At 41.6% G+C, this 25,718-nt stretch overlaps 9 protein-coding genes across 9 annotated transcripts; 2 read left to right on the top strand and 7 right to left on the bottom strand.

Annotated features, from left to right (window-relative positions):
- Positions 1–604: 604 nt before the first annotated feature.
- Positions 605–2,409, bottom strand: ATC70_012593 (uncharacterized protein; the record flags this gene model as incomplete). Its single annotated transcript, XM_064831764.1, has 6 exons — positions 605–864; positions 926–1,211; positions 1,284–2,125; positions 2,183–2,228; positions 2,309–2,328; positions 2,400–2,409. 6 exons carry the CDS (start codon positions 2,407–2,409, stop codon positions 605–607), a joined length of 1,464 nt encoding a protein of 487 aa, XP_064678044.1.
- A 149-nt stretch (positions 2,410–2,558) lies between these two features.
- ATC70_012594 (uncharacterized protein) lies at positions 2,559–3,785 on the bottom strand (the record flags this gene model as incomplete). The annotated part of the gene is made up of 1 exon (XM_064831765.1): positions 2,559–3,785. The coding sequence occupies one exon, from the start codon at positions 3,783–3,785 to the stop codon at positions 2,559–2,561; it is 1,227 nt and encodes a 408-aa protein (XP_064678045.1).
- A 665-nt stretch (positions 3,786–4,450) lies between these two features.
- On the bottom strand, positions 4,451–5,443 carry SFU1_4 (GATA type transcriptional activator of nitrogen-regulated proteins; the record flags this gene model as incomplete). Its single annotated transcript, XM_064831766.1, has 1 exon — positions 4,451–5,443. One exon carries the CDS (start codon positions 5,441–5,443, stop codon positions 4,451–4,453), a length of 993 nt encoding a protein of 330 aa, XP_064678046.1.
- Positions 5,444–9,194: 3,751 nt separating this feature from the next.
- On the bottom strand, positions 9,195–14,358 carry ATC70_012596 (uncharacterized protein; the record flags this gene model as incomplete). Its single annotated transcript, XM_064831767.1, has 15 exons — positions 9,195–9,440; positions 9,495–10,432; positions 10,484–10,579; positions 10,641–10,737; positions 10,793–11,053; positions 11,104–11,248; positions 11,324–11,403; positions 11,461–11,692; positions 11,751–11,882; positions 11,936–12,695; positions 12,767–12,854; positions 12,912–13,153; positions 13,205–13,532; positions 13,947–14,227; positions 14,292–14,358. The coding sequence occupies 15 exons, from the start codon at positions 14,356–14,358 to the stop codon at positions 9,195–9,197; spliced, it is 3,993 nt and encodes a 1,330-aa protein (XP_064678047.1).
- Positions 14,359–15,508: 1,150 nt separating this feature from the next.
- ATC70_012597 (Importin subunit alpha) lies at positions 15,509–16,872 on the bottom strand (the record flags this gene model as incomplete). The annotated part of the gene is made up of 4 exons (XM_064831768.1): positions 15,509–16,413; positions 16,470–16,643; positions 16,703–16,801; positions 16,860–16,872. 4 exons carry the CDS (start codon positions 16,870–16,872, stop codon positions 15,509–15,511), a joined length of 1,191 nt encoding a protein of 396 aa, XP_064678048.1.
- A 679-nt stretch (positions 16,873–17,551) lies between these two features.
- vma16 (V-type proton ATPase subunit c'') lies at positions 17,552–18,714 on the top strand (the record flags this gene model as incomplete). Its single annotated transcript, XM_064831769.1, has 6 exons — positions 17,552–17,635; positions 17,689–17,777; positions 17,830–18,022; positions 18,082–18,180; positions 18,236–18,564; positions 18,651–18,714. The coding sequence occupies 6 exons, from the start codon at positions 17,552–17,554 to the stop codon at positions 18,712–18,714; spliced, it is 858 nt and encodes a 285-aa protein (XP_064678049.1).
- A 64-nt stretch (positions 18,715–18,778) lies between these two features.
- Positions 18,779–18,991, bottom strand: ATC70_012599 (uncharacterized protein; the record flags this gene model as incomplete). Its single annotated transcript, XM_064831770.1, has 1 exon — positions 18,779–18,991. One exon carries the CDS (start codon positions 18,989–18,991, stop codon positions 18,779–18,781), a length of 213 nt encoding a protein of 70 aa, XP_064678050.1.
- Positions 18,992–19,336: 345 nt separating this feature from the next.
- ATC70_012600 (uncharacterized protein) lies at positions 19,337–22,073 on the top strand (the record flags this gene model as incomplete). The annotated part of the gene is made up of 3 exons (XM_064831771.1): positions 19,337–19,760; positions 19,818–19,913; positions 19,972–22,073. 3 exons carry the CDS (start codon positions 19,337–19,339, stop codon positions 22,071–22,073), a joined length of 2,622 nt encoding a protein of 873 aa, XP_064678051.1.
- Positions 22,074–22,100: 27 nt separating this feature from the next.
- GLO1_2 (Lactoylglutathione lyase) lies at positions 22,101–22,708 on the bottom strand (the record flags this gene model as incomplete). Its single annotated transcript, XM_064831772.1, has 2 exons — positions 22,101–22,561; positions 22,633–22,708. The coding sequence occupies 2 exons, from the start codon at positions 22,706–22,708 to the stop codon at positions 22,101–22,103; spliced, it is 537 nt and encodes a 178-aa protein (XP_064678052.1).
- Positions 22,709–25,718: the final 3,010 nt, after the last annotated feature.

Raw genomic sequence — 25,718 nt, forward strand, 5'->3', positions numbered from 1 at the left:
TATATTTCTTATCCCCCCCCCCCCACCTCACTCTATTTTCATTACATTGATTTCATACGTTACCATTTTATACATGAATTTTCTTCATACAAGCATCAATAAACGAAGGATGTTGGCTCAAAAATTTGTTAGAAATAAGCCTTTGATTTTATAACTATAGTATGTGCAAGTGCATCTTGTTGGATGGCAACAAAGAGGAAACATGAAGCGTATGAAAGTAATGGTTGCGAGGATGAATTAAATGTGCTTTATGGTACAGTATGGCAAGTTTTATATATCAAACAACCTAGTGTATGCGATGCAGACGGCCTAAATAAATATACTGAAAGGCAACTTCTTAATTGCAGACAGTAGCTGCCAGAACAGCACCAGAAGACAAATGCTCTCACCACCTAGCAGTTACTTTCTGCTGATACCTTTGCTCCCCAGCTGTCTGGGATCATGAACGCATCTACCAAAATTGATGCGAATCATGAAATCACCAATAATGATGCTCTTGCTTTGTAACCGATGCTTTTCCAACTTGTCGTATCCAGAAGGGGATTGTGAATTGAAAGTGTCTACTGACGATCAACAGATTTGTGATGATTGCCACAGCATTTTATTATTCAGATTTTTTAGTAAAATAGGTATCGCCCAGGTCAAGGTTGGTAAGAGCACTACTGCTGGCCTTTGAGCTTGTTGTTGTTGAAGTACTGCCCTTTGGAAACAACTGAGGGCTAATAGGAATGATAGGACTCATGGGATCTCTGACGATTTCACCACTAGCACCGACAGCAGGCAGTTTCAATGAAGGCATCAGCTTGCGAATCGATGTAGATTTCTTGACTTTGGGTCTATGCGTATCCACAGCGTCAATGTCAACTATGCAAAATAGCAAAGAAAAGGTGAGTGGCTTCCGTTCCAAACGTCTAGCTGAACATACCTTTGAATCGCTTTTCTTCGCATCCATATGCTTTTGGTGTTAATTCAATGACGGTATGGAGAGGGATCTTGATGTATGGCAAATCTTCATGACTATAGTTCATGAAGTAGGCATAAATACATCTCAGGATGGCTTGATGGCCAATGATCAAGATGTTTTCATGTCTCTCTAGTTCCATAATAACAGGCTCCAGTCTGAGCACAACATCGCCGTAAGATTCTCCTCCTCTATACCTGTAGTTGAACTTGTCTTCATCGCGGTTTGCGAAATCTTCTGGATATTTTTGCTAATAAAGGAGAGGTGTCACTGTGTCAGTTTTGTGTTGACACCATTGCCAGATCTCAATGTAGACTGTTACCTCAATCTCTTCATATGTCATTCCATCACAGACACCAGCATCCAGCTCATCTAATGCTTTCCACTGTAGCTTTGGATAGTCTAATTTCTCGCTGGTTTCAATTGTTCTCTTCATGGTGGATGTCCACACAGTCAAATCCTGATCGCCCAGGTTTGTCTTTATCAAGTCAGGCAGCTTCACAGCATACAAGCGACCTCGTTCAGACAAGTTGGAGTCACCGCCAATTTTACCTGCGAGATTGTATTGCGATTCACCGTGTCGACTAAAGTAAATCTTTCTGGGTGCGATATGGAGATTCATCAGATAGTAGACAATTCTTGACTCTAGATAGCCTTGGATCTGGTTGATAATGTTCTGGCTGCCGACATTGATCAGCTTGATGTAAGTCAGTTCTTGTTCGGTGATCGTTTCGTATTGTTCCTTGTAGTGATCGATACGAGCTCTGAAATCAACGGCAGCTTCGTCAGGATCCATTTTAGCGTAATCGGGGGATGATAATTTGACGTCTTTGATATTTGCTAAAATCAACTCCTCGTCTTGGCAGATGGATTCGATGAACAGCACTTGAATATCCTCGCTTCCCAGCTTTTCACACAACCATCGACGTCTTGCAGTCGTGCTGTTTGTGGCATCGTAGATGGCAACGATGCCCTGATCATCTCGGAACCATCTCATCATGTCCTCCAATGCTGCTGCTGCTGCTTCTCGTCTCTGTTGCTCGCCCAATGTATTGTGTGGATCAAAGAATGTGTGGGGTAAATTGGCACCATGCAATTGGCGGCGGTAATTGCCAACATTGAATACCTTTGTCTTGATGCCCAACCAGGTGAGGTATCTGCAAACTTTAAAAGAGGGTGAGATTTCTTATTTCTTGAGGGGCCATGGATTGCGATGTATACCCTTTTGCGAAATGTACGTTTTGCCTCTTGCAGGCAAGCCAACCATCTATAAGGAATCCATGTGTCAGGTCTACGTTTGAAACACTAGGGGGGGGGGGGTAATAAAGCAGCAAGTAGAATATTTACAACACAGGCAATTTTTAAATCTAAGATGGTGTACCTCTTGAATGAGTAATTGCCCTTATAGAATCAGAGTGCGTGTGCAAACCCTACTTACTTGAGCTCATCTTGGCGTATTAGAACAAGAAACGGGACGAAACAATTAAAAAGAAAGAGAAAAGATAAAGAAACAATCCTGTATTAGGCATGCTATAAATTTAAAACTACAATGGATACACTAAAAAAAAAAAAAAATGATTTTTGAGCCAATCAAAAGCTACATGATCACTTCATCCAAGGGAGATTCTGTAATGATGTTTTCATTTTGAGTGCCTAGTCTTGGTAAGCGAACATAGGCGTCTGTGCCATAGCCCTCCATAGTGACAATGTTGATATCACCTCCCCAATACTCTGCATACACACGACTCATGGGTAGTCCAATTCCCAATCTCATCACCATCTTGTCATGCTCGTTCAGCTTGGCCTCCAATTGATCGACATGCTCCATGTTGCCAAACCGCTTGTAATTGCCGTACGACCACAAATCCTTGTACACCTGTTTGCTCATGCCTCCTCCTTGATCCGATATGCGAAACAAGACATCTTGCTCATTGGAGCAGAGAGTTACTCTGATCTCTTTGGGTATCGTGTGTGCTGTTGCCGAATAGGGTTGTGTCGCATGTCGAAATGCATTGGACAAAAGCTGGAATATAATGTACTCTACGTGATCTGATAGGTACGTGAATTCTGTGTCTGTGCCGTTCAGTTGAATCTTGGGTAGCACCATCGCTGGCTCTGAGGGATCTTGCTGCTGCTGCAAGTAAGACGCATGTGCTTGGACCAAATGGATGCACTTAGTTAATACATTGTGCGAGGAGCAGACATTGAATATGGATTTCTTCCTGTTGGATAGCACTAGATGGTGTTCCGTCAAAACGCGTCTTGAGATACGAGACCGTAGCGTAGCATTCATGAACCGATCCAGCCTATCCATCGACATGATCCCATCATGCTGTTGCTCACATTCATTGATGCCTTTTGCCAATTGTGGTATTATCACCAAATGGGCATCCAGCGACTCCTGTAGCAGATCACAAAACGCCTCATTTTGCTGCCTGGTTGTAATCTCTGGTACTTTGCGGATGCGTTCAAATGCTTGCCAATAGAGATCATATACGTTTTCAATGTGTGGATTGGTGCCCAGAATGTACGGTAGTTTTTGAAATTCTCGGATGCGATGAGCAATGCGAATGGGCAGCTCTGTTCGCACGTAGTTTGCTGATTTCAATAGACGCTCTGTGTTGATGTGTCGTTCATAAAAGATCAACTGTCTTAATGTAAGAGGAGTCGGACTTTGCGAGTAGTATGTATCCAAGGTCTTGTTCATGTAGAAATGCTGGCCATGCGATGGTGCTTGTATTGCAGGTGGTGTTGGATGCTGCGGTGAGATACTGGCTGCCAGTGTGGAGAGTCTCCTTCTTGAGCAAGATGTCAGTAGGCTCATGTTTTGTGTAGGTAAGGAAGAAAGGAAAGATAGAAAAAGGTCCTGAGAAAATACAATGTGAATTTTGTAAGCAGTTTTAACCTTTCCTTTGCATGCCTACATATGCTCTGTTACGGTCACATTCACATTTTGTACCACTCCCTCCTTGATAATCCCCCCTCCCCCGTTTGTTATTCATTCATTTCAGAATTGAGTGCAAGTAGAGGCTGCATATAGCCTACAAGGGCGCATGATGATGCACCACCATGGCACAGAGATTATTTCCAAATTGAAACAAGTTGCTTTTTGTTAGTGACTTATGCGTGCTAGTGGGTTAATGCCGAATGATAGCCAGTCTTTTGTATGACATGAAATTGCTCACAAATCAACATCAGATGCAAATCAGCCAATCCCCATGAGCCATCGCCGTCGTTGATCCAGACTTGATTGAGCAGAGTTGGCCACTGCTAACTGCGAAACAAAGGACAGGTGCTATTCCAATGGCCATGGTGTATGTGCCTACATCCTTCTCTTTGAAAATCATGTGCAAAAAGGCTAAATTTTTTTGTTTATTTACGATTAGATGAGGGTCATTTAAGGCAGGTGATATGTTTTGTGATTACTTTATACAATGAATGAAGAGAGAAAGAGGAGGTGGAAATTTACAAAATGAAAAGGGGGAGTTTTTAAGCATAAGATGCCAATGGAGAGGGTTTGTGGACCGGCTGATACGCGGGCGGTGGTGGACAAGCCAGTGTATTGCTCTCCTCTTGACAAAGCTTCTTGGTGACAGATTCGATATCAGTAACAGTCTTGTAAGAGTAGGGATTGTTGAAGCTTCTCTGATCTGTTTCGATGCGGTATTGACGGCCCATCTTCTTGATCTTACCAGTGTAAATGCACATGATGAGAATGGCTATTAATGGCAAATAAACAACAAAGGATTCTAGCACAATCCACAGCGTGATGGAGATGGTCATTGGATCATCATCAAGGCAGTAGATCCAGGAAAGTGCAGTCATTCCAGCCATGCAGACCGAGAACAAGATGGGAGTAACCTTCAAAAAGAGCATATCATCTCGATTGCGACGAATCAGACGGACATGGTTTGTTGATTTACTATACGACATGATAACCAACGTGTTGAAACACACAACCAGGAGCATCAAAGTGACGCACACAGCGCCGCCAATCTTCTTTTGGGTGATGGATGTAGCAGCTGCCAAGAGAATGACAGAAGCCATGGCCAGCAACGTGTACAGCGCCAGTGACACGAAGCTTGTATAGTAGGTCCACGGTCTGGCAGGATGCATTTTGGTGCTAGGCTTTCTTTTCTCGGGTTCACGCAGATAGAGACTTCCCCAATGATCACGGTTATGGATGGCAGTAGCGATATGACGGATAAAGATCAATTGCGCCTCCATGATGCCCACGAACACCAGCACGGAAGCAGCAGGCAACAAGCTCAATACCAAGCTTTTGCTGACCCAATCCACAGGCACGCTTGTTTCACCGTAATGAGCAGCCAAAAGACAAATATTTCCAATGGACATCAGCAGGCCAAATAGTGCAAACGGAATCAACAAAATATTGTGTCGACATCTGCATGTCAGAATGATGGAGAAGAATAAAAACAGGGCAGTGTAAACACACCAGGCATTTTCTTGAGCACTGAGCATGGTGTATGGTGGAAAAAAACAAGTGAGATAAGAGAACTCTTTTGATATAAATCCATTCTTTTTATATATGCTTGAAATCTTGATTTAGTGCTATTCATAAAAACATTTGACCTTTTTATAGAAACGTTTTGTAGACACAAGCCAAGCCGCAAATTTGCCTTTTAAAGATGTTGCTATAAATACAATGCGGCTCTTTGCTTCTTAGATCAGAAGTTCAGAAGAGCTAATGATATCACTGGTGGATTCCTTGGTGCCTTTGCGGGGATCATGTAAACATTGGGAGGACTTACATGGTCATCACCAGCGTCAATCTTGAGTAAAAAGCACATTTCCTTCCTGGCTGATGACAGCAGGTAAAACAAGATCCTCCAGCGGTACTCGATGGCGTTTCAGTCATCATCGCTCGACTGAGGCGGGATGCTGAGAGAAAAGGCGGTTGATGGAAGTTGCTACAAGACAGAACCATACTCTGCACAAGACCTAATGTCTTGGCCAGCTTACATATTAAGCGGTTTCAATCAGGGATGCACCAACGACTTTGTATATGTCACTTATATTGACAACACTTGGTCAGAAATGTCTGATAGACCAGCACTCTTCTTGATACATGCTCGTAGAGAGTGCATTGGTGTAGTCAAATGTCAAACTATCGAAAGCATCTCTGTTACTGAGCAAGTCGCTTCTCATAACTATTTGCTCTTGCATTTTAGTCCGAGTCAAACACCATGTCATGGTATTGGGAATGGTAAATGCCCTCTCAATCAACAAGTGTAACAAAGGACAAATCGTTATGCTGATTTTATTCTCAGATCTAAAAAAGATGATATACACCTTTTGCCAAAATGATGTCGCACTAACAAAAATTTAAGTTGTCGCACAATTTTAAAAAAAAGAGTCGATTTAAGTCGATTCGATCACGAATGTCGTTGCCGCTTCAACCTCAGAGCGGGGGCCAAATCGCTTTGAGGTCGCTCAGTAGCGGATCAGCTGCAGGCTTCATCATTGCAGCAGCAGATGATGCAGTATTCTATTACGCATGACAATAAATCGAAAATGATTTCGTCGAGACCTCAACTTGCTTCATAAAAGACAACCATTATATATTGCCAAAGATATGGATACGTTTTTTGCCACTACATACGATGAGCAATAAATGTCAATGATTCAGACTAGGAAATATATTTTGATGTATACATAGAAAGAATAGTACAACTATAAAGATAAAAAAATACAGTCGTAGCAACTCAACTAACAAATTGCTCTATCTCAAAGATAAACAAATGGCAACTGTCTACTTGATCAGCTTCATTCTTTTGTCATTGAAAGCTCGAAATTTCTGATACAAGAAATTCTTGTTCAGTAATGTTAATTCATTGTTGGTGGCATCTCTCTCTTCATCGCCGTAAATGAATTGCAGCATCCATTTTTTGAATTGGCCAATATTCATGAAATAATCTGATTTGACAGTTATTTTATACGAGCGTCTTGTTTGATCAATGCAAGACAAAAATCGACCGCTGTTGAAGTTTTCCTGATCCAAAAGGGTAAAAGATCAAGGTGGTTAACAAATCGAAATTGTGTCAGAACCTTATAAAGGTCATGAAAATAGACTGAAGGATTGGAAATCTGTAAATGTTCAACCTGATGCACAAGGAAGCTGCTTTGGCGCTGGTCGTTCAGGTCAACAGCTAGGTAAATATCGCTTCTGATCATTTTCACAATATCGTAAGACTTTTTGCTTGTCATTGCCAACTGAAATCTGTCTTGAAAATTCAAGAAGGAGCAAATTTGCTCCCAAATTTCTTCTGGAAAACTGATCAACAATGTCGTAGCAACCATGGTAATATACGAAATGAAGAAAGAGAGAGATTCACCATATGCTGGTATGGCAACCCATTATCAATTGACACTGTTGTTTACTTGCAATGAACTCTATTTCCAGCACAGAAGTTTTTATATGCTCGTGTCACCTTGTTTCGAAACATTTGCCCCCTATTTTCTTTTCAAAATACATGCCGTACTCGAGGTAAGAGAAGAAGCAATGCTGATGAATCAAGCAGCATCTACTAAATGTAATCTTATTTGTAGTCTTCCTTTGCCATCACGGGTAAGAACTGAACCAAATGATACTCTCACTGCCTTCAATTTGTAGGGAGTTGCTTGGTTATGAGTCATCAGATTCTGCCTTCGTATCCTTTGGGTACCTCTCCCTTCGGGTTTCCATGCTTGAGTTGCTCCTGGGGAGTTGGGGCGGTAGTGCTGCCAAGTGAACTTGTTCCGGAGGTGCCATTCACAAGCGAATGTATAAATCGCCTCACCGTGGTGAAAGCCACAATTATCACTTTTTGGGATTAGAGCGCTCTCACCTTCTCGAGGTTAATCCTGTCAGTATCAAATCATTCTATGATTTGAGAAGCTAAGAAGAGCAACGTTTGACTACTAGTCTCATTGATTATGACTGAAAGCATATTTAAATAAATGGTTTTGATATTATGAATGTTATTTGTCATTCAATCCTTGGTCAATTTTTTTTTTCAATTTCACTACATTATTGCCGTCTAAAATTGCTGCAAAAATGGGCTACATTGATTTCAAAGATCAGAGTATGCATTTATATTGTAGTCATTTTTTTAAGGGACTCTGCGCGAGTCCAGTTGCTAGAGGAAAGAACAAATCTAAGAAATGCATAAACAAAAGTCGCACCTAATGTGGTTGAGGTGTACAGGATGCTTAGTATGCTCAACAAGCCCAATGCCTCTCTGACAGCTGTCAGGCCATGGAGCTATCCTTGCCACCTATATCTTCTCTTCCTCCAAAACTATAAAGCTTTTTGCAAATGATCGCTTCGGCAGGGTTGATTTTGACATTGTTGACGCAGATATTTTTATTATAGTAGCTCTTTGATAACCAGTACAGAAGGATAATATTGGAAGATCACTGTGAGTTTTGTCGTCTTTTCTCATATTCATCAGTCTCTAATACTTTACGCTATTATATATTACTTTAGATATCAAACACGATCAAATACTGAATCAGTAGCGTCCAATATACTGACTGTTGCTGACGGACGTCGATAAAGCGACAAGCCTATAAAGTCAATCACATGCATTTGTTTATTTTGACAGGGAAAACATACCATGCTTTTTTTTACAAACATCATATGTGGCATAGCCTATGCTTGACAGATACGTACCTCCAACATAAAGACTCCTTTAAGCCGGAAGAAAATGCATACTACATACGTTGACAGAGAGCATGAAGGCAAATAAGACCTTATACAGTACAACAGCATCATGTATTGACAAAAAGTTGGGGGGGGGGTGCCGACTATGCCGCTTCTTGAGTCATGGTGATGATGGAAAGTAGTTCAAAGAGGACACCAATAAGGAGCTAGATCAAAAGTGGCACCTGCACTGATCTCTTCTTGATAGGATGGCTTTTGCTCGGATTTGCCTCTTCCTTCTCGTTTTGTAAAGACCGTTTCTTATATGAAACAGATCAGACAGATCAAGGAGGGGATAATATACTAGTTCCAGGGACCTAAAACAGTGTGAAACACATTTGGAGTATAAACATACTACAGCAAGTCTTTTTATATATAGACCTTAGCAAGAAAAGGTCATTGCGTGAGCCAAATGACACATTCAAGAATAAATACTCGGCATGATTTCATGCATTTACCACTTGCCATTACAGATTTAGGTTACTAATGAGAGTGCACGAGCCTTTCAGTGCACAAGGCTCTCAAGAATTAATGGACATCAAAGTCCTTGGGAATGCCTTCGTTCAGAATATACAAGTAAAGAGGGAATACGTCTGTTTTGATACTCTTTTCCATCAGCAAGCGAGAAAAGATGTCAGGCGGAATCTTGACAGATTCACCTAAATCCAGTAGTGCTTGACGATTTCGAACAAAGTGGGAGCGATAGACGCTTACGTAAGCGTCGTCAGGCTGTTGTAAGCCGTTGTACAGCGCAGATGCAGCATGGAAGAAGGTCTATTTAAGAGAGTGTGAGCTGTTTGTGTCAAGGAGTATATGGGCACCGTTTACCTGAAGCAAACGAATCACAAGCAAGGCTTTAAAACTATCCAAACCATCGTATTCTCTTTCTGAAGGATCCAGGGTGTCTTGTTCCTCTTCAGCATCAGATAGTGCAGTTGCGGGGGTGTTTGTGCTTGCAAATATGTCACCCTCCTCATCATCATCAAATAAGCCTTTGGAAGACGACGCTGGCTTCTTGGTAGCGAATATGTCGTTGTCATCGTCATCAAACAGATTACTGGCATAGGATGGCTTTTTGGGGTCTGCAAACAAGTCATCGTCATCATCAGCAAACAGATCAGAAGCACGAGCAAATTTTTGTGTGGCTTTCGTATCATCAGCAAACAAATCTGTGGCGTAAGCTGGTGCTGTGGTGTCATCGGAACCAAACAAATCTTCAGCTTTGTCTAATCGAGCCTCTTTTGGAGGTGGTTCTACAGCGGCAGAGGGTGGCTTCATGTAATACTTGGTCAAAATGTACAGTGCCAGCAAGGGACAGCCTAACCGTTCATACGATCGCGATACAAGCAGAGAGAATCCATATTCAATATCGTAAGGCACAATGGATTTTTGATCCTGCGTCAGATTCTTTTTCAGATGGTGGTACAGAATAAAGGCATTAGGATCATGCACTACTGCTGCCGAATCTGCGCCTGTTGTATCCATGTCCTTGTCAGTGAACTGGGTCAATGGCACTACCATGGCACGCACTGCATCCTTGTGTCTGTTTAGCAACCAGTAAGTCATACTGACCAGCCAGCGATCGTTGTTTTCTATCGCCATGGGGATCACGGAATTCTCTAGGATGTCTCGTAACAGAGGGCTATGATCTCCTTCATACACACGACAGATGGCGATGGCAAGATGAAAGTCTTTGACGTTTTTAAGGATGACATTGACGGCATCCTTCAGTTTGTCTGCCAACAAAAAGAAGGCAGCGGCGTATTCTATCGATGTGTTAACGTTGTACATCTACTGGTTTGTTGATATACACCTACCAAATCGTTGCTTTCCCAATAGTGCAAACGCATTCTTTGACGCTGCTCTCTGCCATTGTGGATCCGTGAAATCATTTGCCAGGAACTTTTTCATGGCTGCTTGTTCCTTGTGAGACGAAGTTGTCTTCCACAAACCCTCGATGAGATTCTTTTTTACGTAGTGCCAGGTAGTACAGTGTGCAGTCTACTGGATCTCTTGCTTCAGCGGATTTTGACAAGTATATATTTCTTGCAATGGTGGCCATTTGGTCTCTCTGCCAGCACATTGAGAGTGAGTATACGAAGCAATGCGCCTACTGAATCACTTACCACGACATCAATCTTTTGCAGCCATATAAACAGACCCAAATTGCGAGCATCTTGCCAAACCAGTGTATTGTCACAGAGTCGAATACATCTTTCCAACAGTAGATCCTGCGATTGACTGTGCAATGCCCATACATAATCCCTTGATTCCAATTGCATCTGTCGTTGTTCTGGTGGCAGTGATTTGTTTAGATGAAAGTGATTTTCTAGTAGTGCCGTAAATCGAGCACCATTCTCATCCAGTGAGTCGCCTTGGTTGGTGATCTGTGTAGCGTTAGTCGCTGTGTTAATGGAGAGGCACAAGGTCAGCTTACTTCAACAATGGTATCCACCATAGCAATCAAGTGAATTCTCTCACTTTCGTTCAATCCAGGCAACACTTTCACCTTGAGGTAGTGAGCCAGGTTCTTGGCTTCATTTGATGTCAATGCTCGAACAGTGTCATCGCCCTCGTTTTGTCTAGTGGTATGGTAAATCAATAACAAGGAAGAAAGCAAAAGAGAAACAATACATGATGCGAATACTTATACATACATTGTGTCAGCATCGTCTGCGTCATCATCGTCCTCAAATAACCCATTGTACTCTTGCTTGGCACCCTTCTTGGACTCGCCCTATATTCAACATGATTAGCGCCCAAATGCGAGGTATATGCTATGCCTATAACATACATTTTGAAGCTTCAACATCTTGGAAAAGGACACTGGAGGAAATTCGTTGATGCTATTGTCCTCATCATCGACAAACTGTTTAAAGAAAGTGTACAGAGAGACCAAGACACTGTGTACCAGATCCATTTTGCCCCACATGATGTAATGAATAAGATGATCTGGATGGTAAAAGGGCAAAGGGCCGTTCATTTCATAAGAAATGTCAAATATACTGGACATGGGCTCCACCTGACTATCTCCATGCACTCAAACAGCTAAAGCCGCAAGTCAGTAAAGAGGCAACACAGTACCTATTCACTTCATTACCTTTGGATATCCTATCATCGTCAATCAGCCATTTCAAATAACATCTAAGCTGGTTTCCTGCTGCCACTGTCAATAAACCGCAATCAACCCAAGCCAGCGCAGTGATATCCTCTGGGCTATTCCAACAAGTAAGCAACACTCTTTCATATCTACAACAAAGTCTACTCACGTATCCACCTTGAATGTAGTATAACAAGCCCAGATATCATCATTGTTTGCATTGTTCGATGCTCTCTTTTGCCCAAAGATACCGACACTCTTGGAAAATGCAATAGCTAGGATAAACTGAGCATCTGAAGTAACATTCCAAGCAATATCACGCACAGGCTCATCAAACTCAAATGTCTTGACACACCTGGGTGCTACGCCTGATCGTATTTCCATCCAAATAGACAAGGTTTTGTGATCTTGACCAGTCACCAATGCCACTGTGCCTGGCGCACACTTGATTTGATGTATACGACTACTGCTGGAAGTGTCCATGCTGAACAAAGCATTCCATTCAATGTTGGTTGTGTCGGTGTTGATGCCATAAAAAATGATCTCTGGTCCCAATGATACGATCAATACAGGCTTCTTCTGTAACGCCATTTTGTGGAATAGTTTCGAAGCCGTGTTGGTTGCCCATTGACTGGCTGATCCCACTACATTGGGATCCACTGTCCAAGGCATAGTCTGTGTACCTCGAAATGCGATATCCATGTGTTGCAGATGGTTGCGGGTCAAATGCCAGGTACTGATTTGTCTCAGTGTGGTGGATACACCTATCAGCAAAAATGATTTCTCTCCTGAATCTGCTTCCTCCCTATTGTATACATGTAATGATGATAGATCCAAAGCAGCTTCCGTCTCGCATGTGATGAAATGGTGTAAATGGCAATTTTGTTTATCAAACTCGTACAGCTTGACGTGATGTCCATCATACACTGCTAAAAATTTAATCTAATGTTGATTTTTTTTTAGTGCTCTTCTCCTTGGTTATAACAGAGATGATCTCTACCTTTATCCACAGGTACAGCCAAGAGTTGCTTGGATTCAACAAACAATGAACAGTCCAGTTGCAACTGAGTCGTCATTTTGCCACATGTCTAACGCATGTTGTGAGTAGCACTCTCAGGGCAATACTTCATCAGTTAATAAAATACCTCTCTCAGCTCATATTTCCACACATTGATCTGTCCATCGACACCCACTGTGCAAAATCGGTTCTTTTGTGTTTGATACAGTTTTGAGATGGAGTGCTGATGGCCCAACCATGTGTATTTCAAGTGCAGTCTGGGTGAAAATGAAGTTGAATCGAGGAAATCAATCAAATTGAGACTGTAACAGCGCAATTGTCCGTGCAGATTTCTGGCCACCAGCGACAACTCGATGGGTTTGATTGTGGCTGTATATCTTTCAGTATGACGGCACGCCCAAACAAGCTCTTTCAACTTACATGCTGACTGAATATGTGAATAATCATGCAAAATGTGTGTCGGATTTAAGAAGTAGATAACATCCAACGGATCAATGGCCTTGTCCACACGCAGCACTACAAACACTCTTGGAATTCGACGAGGCACTGAATTCAGATGCTGCACACCCCAAAATGTAAGTGATCCATCTGCCTGTATACGAAACAGCAAGTCAGGGGTATCTCGCACTCTGTCTCGGATGCGGTCCACGCGTTGATCAAAGCGCTCGTGTTTGGAATGGGACCTGAATCTGGCGTGAACGGCACTGGCTAGTTCATCACAACCGATATAATGAATAGGTGAATCTTTCTGGAATCAATCCGGGGCTAGCAAGATTCAAGATGTTATTTGAATCACTGTTTAAACAAAAATAAATCAATGGGATAATTTACGATAACATTGTTTATAAAACAAACTACTTACAAATTACCAACCAAGGTATGTATCTTTTGATCGAATGGCAAGTGTTTAATATCCCTGACTTCTAAGCGCTTTGTTTTTTTTTCTTTGAGCGTGTCTTTGGCTTGGCGATTGTTCTTTTCTTATTTGGAGGTACTGGCTGCGGCTTGGAGGTTGAAGGCCCAGCATTATTTTCAATATTGGTTGAATCAACGAGGGTGATCTTATCCTGGTATACACTATTTTTGGTATGCGCGCCGTACAACTCTTCAAGTTCCTATTTAACTTATCAAAGAAGAAAAAGATACATCAAAAACTACTTACACCACTCCTCCTCTTTTCAAATGCAACTTGGGCAGGTTTTGATGCTAACAACGCACCAACATTGTTTCTCATTTTCTCTATGGCCAATTTTTGTCGTTTGTCTGGTGAGCTATAGTCGTTTAAAAATTTCTTGAAGGAGTTCTTGAAGCTATCTACTGCTTGTGTATAGTCATCGGAGTAAAATTTCTGTATGGTATGTTGAAAGATTTTGAGCACCTTCCAATCCTTTATGTCATTGTTGTGTTGAATCACCTTATAGATTTCAAAGAGCTCGGCCTCACCTTTTATAATATTTTTAGAAACATGTTAATTTTTTTTTTTGAAGATTTCCAACTAATTACTTACCAGCTTCAACAAGTAAATTTACGTCAGCTACTTCAGTCATCGAATAATACACTTCGTTGGAGGACATTTTACAAGAACAGGAAAGTACCAAAAGTCCTATCTTGCCGCTGCATAATGAGAAAATCGATGCCAAGCTTAAATGCGACTCTGCATCTGTCGTCCCAATTATTATTATTATTTTTCACGCGTAAAAATCCTTGCTTTAGTTGCATTTCTCTTTTTAGCCGTTGGCCCCATTCTGCCAATGTTCAGCCTAATTCTGTCTACATTCTATATAATCTGGCTCAATATCATCCACCAGAATATATACAAGGCGGTTAATTCTTCGGTCGCGCTTCCTTTCCAAGTAAGTGGTTCTAAGTGGGTTGTGCAGGCTTTCCATGTAATTAATTATCTGTTCCCATTTTTGTGACATACAGCATCATTATTACAATCAAAAACACATACATACACTCACCAATGTTTAGGGCGTCTGTCTTTTAGATACAGGCTCTTCATCTACAGAAATATGGCCACTTTCGTAAGTGAAGTTTGTTGTTGTATTCTCCCACATCATACTTTCAATTGGGTGATTATTGCAGAACCGACTTGAATATCTTACAAACATTAAAAAACAGGCTTTTGGTAATATCGAATGATCTGTTTGTAAACAGGAGAATCAGATCCAGCAACTGAGTGCCTTATTATAATAGTATACAAGATCCCTCCTTTGTTGATATTGTGACAGAATGAATGACATCAAGACAAATACTCCTTGCAAGATAAGTATTTCATTTCAACAAGACAACAGGATTACTTGGTATGCATGAGTGTACCTTTACGGCCATGATTGCATCGCTCTCTTTGGTTACGATTCCTGCACTGATACCTATTAGTCTTGTGAGATTGTCTATGATTTCTAAAGATGAAAATTGTCTTTTGTAGAAACTGCCAGTTGTCTTGTTTATTTTACCATTGTACTCTCATTACATGTAACTAACTGTAAATTTTATAGGCCCTTCCCCATTTTCATTTACAATGTTTCCTGCACCATCTTCGAAATAAAATGTGTAACTCATTTTAATTGTGTTTTGTTGACAAGAAAGATTTACTATAAATGCGATATCTTTTTTTTTCTATAAATGCGACATCTTTTTTTCTATTTATGCGACACACTCTTTTTTTTTAAAAAATTTTTGTTAGTGCGACATCATTTTGGCAAAAGGTGTACAATCACGCTATACACGCTCAATGACAATAGCGGATGCTCCTCCTCCACCATTACAAATAGCAGCAGCACCATATTTAGCCTTCTTGTGCTTCAACACAGAGGTCAATGTAGCAATGATTCTAGCACCAGAACAACCCAAGGGATGACCCATAGCAACAGCACCGCCCCAAATATTGACATGCTCCTTATTCAGTTTCAAAATCTTGGAGTTGGCACAAGCAACAACAGAGAAGGCTTCATTGATTTCATGGTACTCAATATCCTCGGGCTTCAAGCCGGCATGTTTGATGGCCTTGGGCAAGGCCAAGGCAGGAGAGGTGGTGAAGCGGGCGGGTGCTTGAGCCGCATCACCCCAGCCCTTGATCTTGGCCAACAAGGTTAAACCGTACCTGTCAGCAGCCTCTTTGGAACAAAGCACAATGGCAGTAGCACCATCACTCAACGGAGAAGAGTTGGGAGCAGTGACGGTACCCTCCTTGCCAGCAAAAGCAGGGCGAACAGCACGCAACTTATCCTCGTTCAGTTTAAGCATCTCATCATCTTGTTCAATGACACGATCAGGTTTACCACGTCCACCACTGACAACGACAGGCACGATCTCATCCTTGTAAAGACCAGCAGCATGAGCAGCTTGAGCTCGCTTGTAAGATTCAATAGCAAAGTCGTCCTGTTGCTCACGCGTGATGCCATATTCAGTAGCACATTCTTCAGCAGCAACACCCATCAAGTAGTCGTTGTAAATGTCATACAAACCATCTTTGACAACACCGTCAACGACTTCAGTGTTACCATAGACGGAGCCAAAACGTTGCTTGGGGAGATAGTAAGGTGTATTTGACATGGACTCCATACCACCAGCAATAACGACATCTGCTTGCCCAAGCATGATTGTTTGAGCACCGATAATGACAGCTAAGCAAATCACAAGATGAGACATCCATCTTGGCACACATTGGACTGAGCCATACCTTTCATAGCAGAAGCACACACCTTATTGACAGTGGTAGCAATGGTGGTGTCATGAAGACCAGCACCAAGAGCAGCAACACGAGCAGGGTTTTGGCCGAGATTAGCAGGTAAAACGCAACCAAAAACGACTTCTTCAACGGCTTCCACAGGGACAGTCGATTTCTTCATGGCAGCTAATCATATCCAAATGTTACACCATTTGCATTGCATTCCATTTCAATTGCCATCTTACATTCAATAGCGATGGAGCCAAGCTTAGTTGCTTGAAGAGAAGCCAAGGAACCGTTGAAGCCTCCAATAGGAGTACGGCTCACAGCAGAAATGTATACGTCTGTATCAGGGATCAATCATTTGATCTGATGTTTTTGCTCTGGATTTGTGTTACATACCACGAGAAGCCATTTTCACAGTTGCTGTATATCAAGATGAGGACTAAATAAATATGGATTGGGAAAAGAGGAAAAAAAAAAAAAAAAAGAGTGGGAACTTGCCTCGACGCGTTCTTTTATCCTTTAGGACGCAGGGTTTGGATGCTTTCCATTGTCTCAAACCAAACTGAATTTTAGCCCAATCAATTCTAATCTGACAAACAGGTTTTACCTGGTGGAAGATGAATTAAACCGAGTGCAAGATGCCCGTTTACATGTATGGTATGGAACTGAGTGCAGAGAAGCATGGTTACTCTAGTCGCATTGATAGTGGGGGTCTCTGTGTTGCTAGCAGAGTCAATGCATGTGTGTCCAGCATTGGCTCGTTCATTGTGGAAAGGCCTTCTGATCCACTATTTACTCCGCTGATCATTGGCCCCAATGTCTGGTCGTTCCAACTGTTGTGAACCAACGTTCAATGACGAATCCAGGATGCTTCAAATGAATATCGAATGTTCAGGATACTATGCGCGCAGTTGGCAGAAGATACGCTGCACCCAATGTTGCATGAAACAGATGTGGAGAGTGTCCACCACCAAGCGAGATGTTCACCTGCGTGACTATAATTAAGGAGTGGCATAGCCGGATGCCTGTTAAAAATGCACTTTCTGACGCGGAGAGACGCTTCTTTACAATTCATATAGTATACAACCATGGCAAAAGACGAGAGCAAGCTTACGTTTGAAAAGGACGAAAAAGTGCTGTGCTATCACGGCCCTTTCATATACGAAGCCAAGGTAAATGCTTACCTGGGGAAGAGGAGCTAATTGTTAACTTGACTTTATCGTAGATATTAAAAAGAGAGAAGAAGGAAGAAGAGGGCGAAGAGCCACAAGAATCATACCAGTACTTTGTTCATTACAAGGGCTGGAAGCAGACGTAAGGCAGGCCCATTAGCACTATATACTGTAACGGCTAAAATGATATGTAGATGGGATGAATGGATCACAGAAGACCGTGTCCTCAAGTATACAGAGGCCAACTTGCAGAAGCAAAAGCAACTCAAAGAGTTGAACTCCAAAAGAAAACCATCACGACCTGCCAGTACATCAGCACTACACGATTCATCAGAATCTAGAAGCAGAAAGAGAAACCGTGATTCGAGTATAGACAAGGCAAGAATGGTAAGCAACGCTGATACCACGCCAGAATACCGTTTCTCATGGATACACGACCCTTTCAGGAGGAAGAAACGAAGAAGCCAGATTTCAAATTAGCAATACCAGATGCACTCAAAGGATTATTGGTAGATGATTGGGAGCATGTTACAAAGAACAGACAGGTAGGGGGACAATCTGATGTGTTGTGGTGATATGCGAATGCTAAGACACTGCTAGATCCACGAACTACCAAGGGAGGTGACAGTAGACAACATCTTGAGCGATTTCAAGCAATCCAGATCAGACAAAGGAGAGGTTTTAGATGAATATATCCAAGGCATTCAGCTTTATTTCAACAAGACATTACATACACAACTACTATACAGAACCGAACATGAGCAGTACGACGAAATATTCGGTGAACAGCCAGGAAAGCAGCCTAGCAGTATTTACGGAGCAGAGCATTTGCTGCGTCTATTTGTTGAAATGCCTAGCCTAGTGGTAGAGACCAACATGGATGCAGATACATTGCTGGAAGTGAGAGAAAAGCTGGAGGCTACATTGAGGTAAATTACATGGCTTTTCTGCCACGCATTGAGAGAGAGAGAGAGAGAGAGAAAGAAAGAAAGACTAACAGGCGGCGAATATACAGATTTATTCAGGATCATGAACGAGATTACTTTATCAACGACTATCAAAATTCACATGCAAAGTAAACAAACAAGTCATGTCTAGTAATAAAAAAGTGGGGTATATATTGTACATTGCAATGATGAGAGCTTATATCGTGGCAGCTAGGGTCGACATGTATTTGGATGAGGTGCCACCAAGATGGCTCGTATCGTGCAGCTGTTTGCTTGCTGTGTTGTCATCTTGTGCTGGCTGTTGTTTGTGGGGCTTTTCCTCTGCTGCCAATAGCTGTGTGTGGCGCTTGAGGTAGTTGACAATGATCTTTAATAGTATCAGGAATCCAATAATGTAGTGGAGGGCCATCTTATAAGGTCGAGCAGGGCAAGAGAACACAAAGAAATAAAGGATAAAAAGAGAGAGAGAGAGAGAGAGAGAAAAGGAGAAAAGAAGAAAAAAAAAACATCTAAAACATGAGATTCATTTCGAATAAACATTTAATGGGCAATATAAACAAAACCTGTCTGTACTGTATGAATCTCATCACATCCAGCTGCAAGAAAAGCTTATGAGCTTCAAACAATGGTTTAGCCGCATGAATACAATGGAGTTTAAAGAGGTTCTTGAGGTATAAAATATACACACGCCAACAGTAGCAGGAGAATTTACATTTGGCTCTTTTTTTTTTTTCTCTCTCTCTCTCTCTCTCTCATGGCTTCTCCATCATCTGCTACAAGAGCGCAAGAGACAACACCACTGCTATCAAGGATAGTAGACACACCTCATGTTCCGGAACGAAAAAACACAACCAAGCTCATCTACCTATATGTCTTTGGTCTCCTGCTGTTGCTGGTGACCTTTATCTATAACATTCGAAGCACCTTGCCAACGCCCTTGTCTGATGTACAAGCTCGTGAATTAAACGACTTTCCCGGTATTCATTGCTACAACGAGTACTTGTCTCATTTCAATCAACCGCATTCTGCCAACCAAAAGAATAACCAAGTGATCAAGGATTGGATCGTCCAGTTGGCACATGAGTTCAAGATCGAAGCTACTGCCAATGGTGTGCCTATGGAGATTATTGAGGATGATCCTACTGATCTTGTATCCAAGAGAAACAAGTTTAGCACTGGTAAGATCTACTGCTCACAAGCCATCGACTTTTTACTGACATTGGGATGTATCGTAGACGAGTATTGGCTGGTCGAATCAAGAAATGTCATTATCAGACTTACTGGCAAATCCAACAACACGAGCGAATCTTTCCTCGTCAACGCCCACTATGGTAAGGAGCGCCTGATGAGCCTGGTGTGTATCCAACACGCTGACCAACGTTTATATAGACAGTGTATCCACCAGCCATGGTGTTACTGATAACGGTATGGGAACAGCAGTTGCCATCGAACTACTACGCTATTTTGTACAACACCCACCTCAACATACCGTCATTTTCCTGTTCAACAACTTTGAGGAAGGTGGTCTAATCGGTGCTGATGCATTTGTCCAGCATCCATGGTTCTCTACCATCAAGTTGTTTGTCAATTTGGAGGGAACAGGTGCTGGTGGTCGTGCTTTGTTGTTTAGAAGCAATACGCTGGCAGCTGTCCATGGTTTAGCTGCTTCTGGTGCTCGACTCTTGCACGCATCGCCCCTGGGAAACGACCTGTTGCAAGCAAAGCTGCTCAAGAGTGATACCGACTACACTACCTTCACCAAGCACGGCGTTCCTGGCCTCGACATTGCCTTTTACACGCCTCGATCCCACTACCACACACAGCGTGATGATTTGGCTCACACCACCCCTGAATCCCTTCAACACATGGGCCAAATGGCATTAGGATCTGTCTTGGCTATTGATAACAGCGATACCATGTTGGATCAAGCAGGTGCTCCTGAGCCTGTCATCTACTACGATATTTTGGGTCGTATCATGTTGGTCTATAGCTTCTTTACTTGTCAACTGATCAACATGCTGGCCTTGTTTTGCGTGCCTCTCGGTTTGTTCACTTGGTTCTGGTTCTCTACTACGACCAATATTGAAGACAAGAAGGCTTTGTTGAAGGGCAATCTTTTCCTCATCGGCAAGGGATTCATTGCTGCTTTGGCTGCTTTGGTGTTTATGGTAGTCTTCACTGCCTTTTTTGCTTGGCTCATGATTGTGATCAACCCCTCTGTCACCTATGGCAGCGTCAACTTGGTGGCGCTTTACTTGACAGTGGCTGCATTTTTGGGCTTGGTGTCTTCTCAGTGGGCTATGGTTCGATGCTCAACGTCGTTTGGAAATAATCTGGCCAACATGCAAGTTGGATTTTATGGCCTCACTGGATTTTGGTGGTTATTGCTCGTGTTTGCCACGTATTTGGGATCTCAAAAGGTAGCTGCTGTCTATTTTGCAGTCTACTTCTTGATCAGCAGTACATTGGCGACGGTGCTCTTGGTAGGCACTCCTCCCAAGGCGATTGAAGGCGGCAGTGAAGTGGCTGCTGGCGTCAGTCGTTTCTGGTCCATTGCCTTCTTGATCCAAGTGTTGATGCCTGTGATCTTGATGACTGAATTTCTGCTGCTTGGCATGGACTCCATGCGTCACACTACAGCAGATGGCACACCTGAAGGAGCCATTTACGTCTTGCTTGCTACGCCCATCATTTTAATCCTTCTTCATCTGCTGCCTTGGGTTCATGCTGCGGGTGAACTCCAAAAAACAACTGCTTGCGCCGCCGTTGTGTTTGTTGTGCTCTTTATTGCTTCCTTGATGGCATCTCCCTTTGATGGCAAGTTGTCGCCCAACCGTATTCTCTTCACTCAAGAGTACAATGCTACAGAAGCCATGTCAACAGTCGCCCTCATCACTGGATCTTCATTTGGCGTCTTGCAAAGAACCTTGAAGAGTGTGTTGCCTGCATCAGAATACGAGACAATGGCATGCGAGAGCTACTTGACGTATCAGACACGCTGTACATTCCAATCAGCATTGACACCTGTCTACGGCAGACACCCCGAGAAGGAAATCAAGGTCTTCCACTGGCCAGTCATCTGTGATTCCAAAACGTGTAGCCTCAATATCACCACCACAGTCGAGAACAGTTTATTGTGTCAACTGCAGTTCAATAACCCCAAGGTGGACGGCTTGCAAGCATGGATCAACGGTAATCATATTCAGCCAGGACAAAGCGATACTATTCATGCATTGACTGCCTACTCCAAGAAGCAAGCAAGCACTATGCATTGGGATCTCTCCTATGATGCTCACCAAACAGAGGGATCAGCAGGTGAAGCTCAATTCAGCTGCATCTATGACGACTGGACACAAGGTGAATTACCTGCCTTCACTACCCTCAGAGACAATCTACCTTACAACGCCCTGTTGACCATCCGAGGCGGTGTTGGTCTCGCCAAGGTTCACTATTCCCCCTCCATCCCATTATATAGTGAGACGATCAGCTAGATCCTTTATTACAACTAATAAACCAATTTATTTCTTGCTCTTTTCTAATTGTTCTTGCTTCCACAAGGCTTGAAGAGGTTGGAAAGCCTTACCAGGTTGATCTCTTAAATAGAACAATTTGGCTCTTCTAAACTTGATTTCGTTGGGCTTTTGCATGACCTTGATGCTCTTTAATAATGGTGAATATAACGAATACCTCTGCTCGACACCAACACGCATAACAATGTTGCGAAGTGTAAAGTTTGTGTCAATGCCCTTTCTACGAATAGCGATGCAAACACCCATGAAGGTGGATGAGGTGGTTTCTCCAGGTCCGTTCAATGTCTCGACAAGGACAATAGATCCAGGCTTCACGCCTTGAGGATTGTTGCGGCTAAAGAGCTCACGACGACCATCCATGTTGGATTTTTCGATTTGTTGTTGTGTGATTTGTTCCATGACATTGATTTTAGGTACTTTTGTAACTGCTGCTGCTGTTGTGTAGTTGTCTATGGATAGCTTGCGTTGGTTTTCTTTCTCTTTTAAGCAAGATACAAGAGTCTCAATCAAAAAGACTTACATTTGGAGGCAACTTGGACGCATGGGCGCAAGGTCTGTGTGGATAATCTAGTAGCTACAGTTCTGAGTGCGTTCATCTTCTAGAGTTGGTTTCGATTGGAAAATGTCAAAATGAAGAAAGAGAAAAAAACCCCGGTAGACAGCTTAAAGTAGTAGGGGCAATACTTTTTTTTTTTTTTTTGTTTTTACTTCTCATCTGATGCCAGTTGAGGGGGGGTATTGTTGTTCCAGTCACAAGCAGTCAGTTAACCTATAGTAGCCAGCATTCCAAACGCAAAATGCTTGATTAACGCAAACCGCAACTTTTATACAGCAAATAATAAAGAATCAAAGCAATACCAGCTGATTGGGGATACCTAACATCGTTATTTATTGGAAATAAAGATTAGAGCCGGCAATCGGCTGAGATCCTTGACAAAAAATGAATCATAGTAGCATCAATGTTAATTGTATGTAAAAACGCAGAACACAGGTATAATATTCGAGTCTATCGCACGAGTACGTGCCAACCGCTTTAAGCAAAACTACACATATCGCAATGGGTTGAGTGAAGAGCTCTTGGATTATGTCACAAAAGGCAACATCTAATCAAAATATGACTGAACGACATTGATCCTTGACCATATACTTAGACATGTAGCTTGCATTATTAGAACTACTATGTCTATTACCCATGGAGCAAAGAAAACAGCGAATGAGATAACTTGATCAACAAAACGTAAAAAATAATTCTTCAGAGGTGATGACCTCTTCACTCGGTATTAAAGGTGCTGTGAAGAGATTTAAGCTATTGCAAATGGGAACATAAAGCGGACAAAGCTCGAGAGAGCATATATCGCCTTATACTGCACTGTAGCGTTATTATGTGTCATAATAAAGTTAGGTTTTGAGAGATCACTAGTATACGATCATCGTTTTTTATTTGGGATGATGTGTAAGACACTCAATCCGTGGCTTTTTCTTATTCTTCAGTAAGTTTCCAGGAATTTGCTACCTAGAGCGCCCATTATTAGACCTATTGAATTATATCGTTCGGTTTTCAGGTACACACAGATTTTTTTGTGTATAACCTTTTAATTAGCATAAAAATCAAATCATTTAGCAAAATGGTAAAGGCCATCTTTTATCCTATATATATATATCCCTTCATATACACTTACCTAAGTCTAATCTTACAATATCTCTACACACGACACCAACAAAAAAACGGCAATAACAGAAACAAACCTAGTAACAACTCACGATATTCAAAAAAACAGTAAAAGCAGATATAGAACAACAGTTCCCGAGTTGAACCTAAAACTTTCCATCGGTAGCAAGATGTATTACCACTGAGCTATCAACAACATTACGTAAGCATTTTAAAAAAAACAGAAAATAAGCGAGTTCTGTAAGTGAGAAAGTGGCAATGAATGGCTTAGTTCATGAGTTAATCGACATTAGAGATGCAATTTCTAAGCGGAGGAATATGCATACGCCAAATTGCAAAACTTATTATTATCAAACAAAGCAAGCTACAACTGTGTAATCTTAAAAGCAAGATTGTCCAACATGTCAAGTATCTATTGATAACTTAAAACCAGCAAGTTTATATGGCCCTTTTCGTACGCTCCTATTTTTAAAATGCTTGGTCAAATTCATACTTGTGAGGTGTACACATGTGGAAGGACAACGGAGCTTCAATTTATATCGTTCTGAATGAGGATCCATGGGATTCTTGAATCTATCGACCTTAAAATTACGCGCTTCTTGATAGTAACCACCCCTTCAAACTTATATGAAACTTGTAGAGAATTCAAAAGAAAATACAATGGTATGCATATCAAGTCTCTGGTGTACAATACTCAACTGATTTTTGATGAGATAAACTTTACAATTTCTTTGACTGTTGTCTAAAGATTAATCAGTATCTGTCATCAAAACATTTTGTTACGCATTACTAGACATTGTAGGCCAAAAAATTTCCTATCGAATGAGCTATTGCTTAAAGCTCTAGCATAACTCTATCATGAAATATTGAAAATCTTGTCCTGATCAAAAAATCATCACCAGATTTTTTGCTTGCTATCACAGGCAGATTTTGAAGAAAAATCCATGATTTTGCATGATACTCTTTTTTTTTAACCATATCTCGACAAATACTCACTGGATTCGCACAAAAAAAAAAGACCATTCGGTAACTCTACGTTATATCCATTATAATATAAGAGTTTCAAGTATCAGGTGTACGTTCCCTTCCTAAATTTGTTCAAAATTATATATTTTATGAGCTACAAGCAGGAGATATTCAATTTTTTTTTATTTATCTATAATAATCATACTATCGTATAGAGAATTGAAAGAGAAACAGAAGCTATTAAGTCTGATGCTCTCGTTCACTTAGTAAAATCCAGAGGTATGGCCCTTTGAAAATCGGTCATTTTGAACATTTTCCATCATTACTCATTGACATCGCCACCAATAGCTCCACATCAAACATGTCCTAGTCAATCAAAGTACCCTCTACAACTTTTACTACACATACATTCCATATTCATATAGTAATTTAAAAAGTTTTACTAGCAGCATCTATTCAAAATGAACTATTTTCTAAAATCTTTTTTTTTTCTTAACAACCATGCTACTTAGGCAAGTTTCTTTAGAGCATCTTCCTCTTGGCAACAGACTAGTTTGTGAACATGCTAGTTTAGAAGCTGTAGCGGTAATACCTCCCTCCAAACTCGATTTTGGATTGTTTAAGCATTGACATCGATGGCAGTTTTTTACATTCAAGACCTTATGCGAGGTGAGATATAACATCACACAATAGTGAACTCCGTTTTACAGTGATAACAAATAAAGTGTACTTGATTACTGGGAAGCTTGGGAGACCTATTAGACAAGTTTGGCGGCATTGTACGAATGGCATATTTTATGGGTAAAATATGTGTACATTATGCCACAAGGCCAAATGGAGTGAAGCAAGGCAAGCTACAACCATCTAGTCTTGAAACCATGAATCATCAGCATGTTATGTATTCACCGATAACTTGAGATCAACAGCTTATTAGGGAGGCTATGGCACACTGCAAACTCAACTTCTATCAC

This window comes from Mucor velutinosus (assembly GCF_035048745.1).
Source record: "Mucor velutinosus strain NIH1002 chromosome Unknown tig00001569, whole genome shotgun sequence".
NCBI classification, from domain to species: Eukaryota; Fungi; Mucoromycota; class Mucoromycetes; order Mucorales; family Mucoraceae; genus Mucor; species Mucor velutinosus.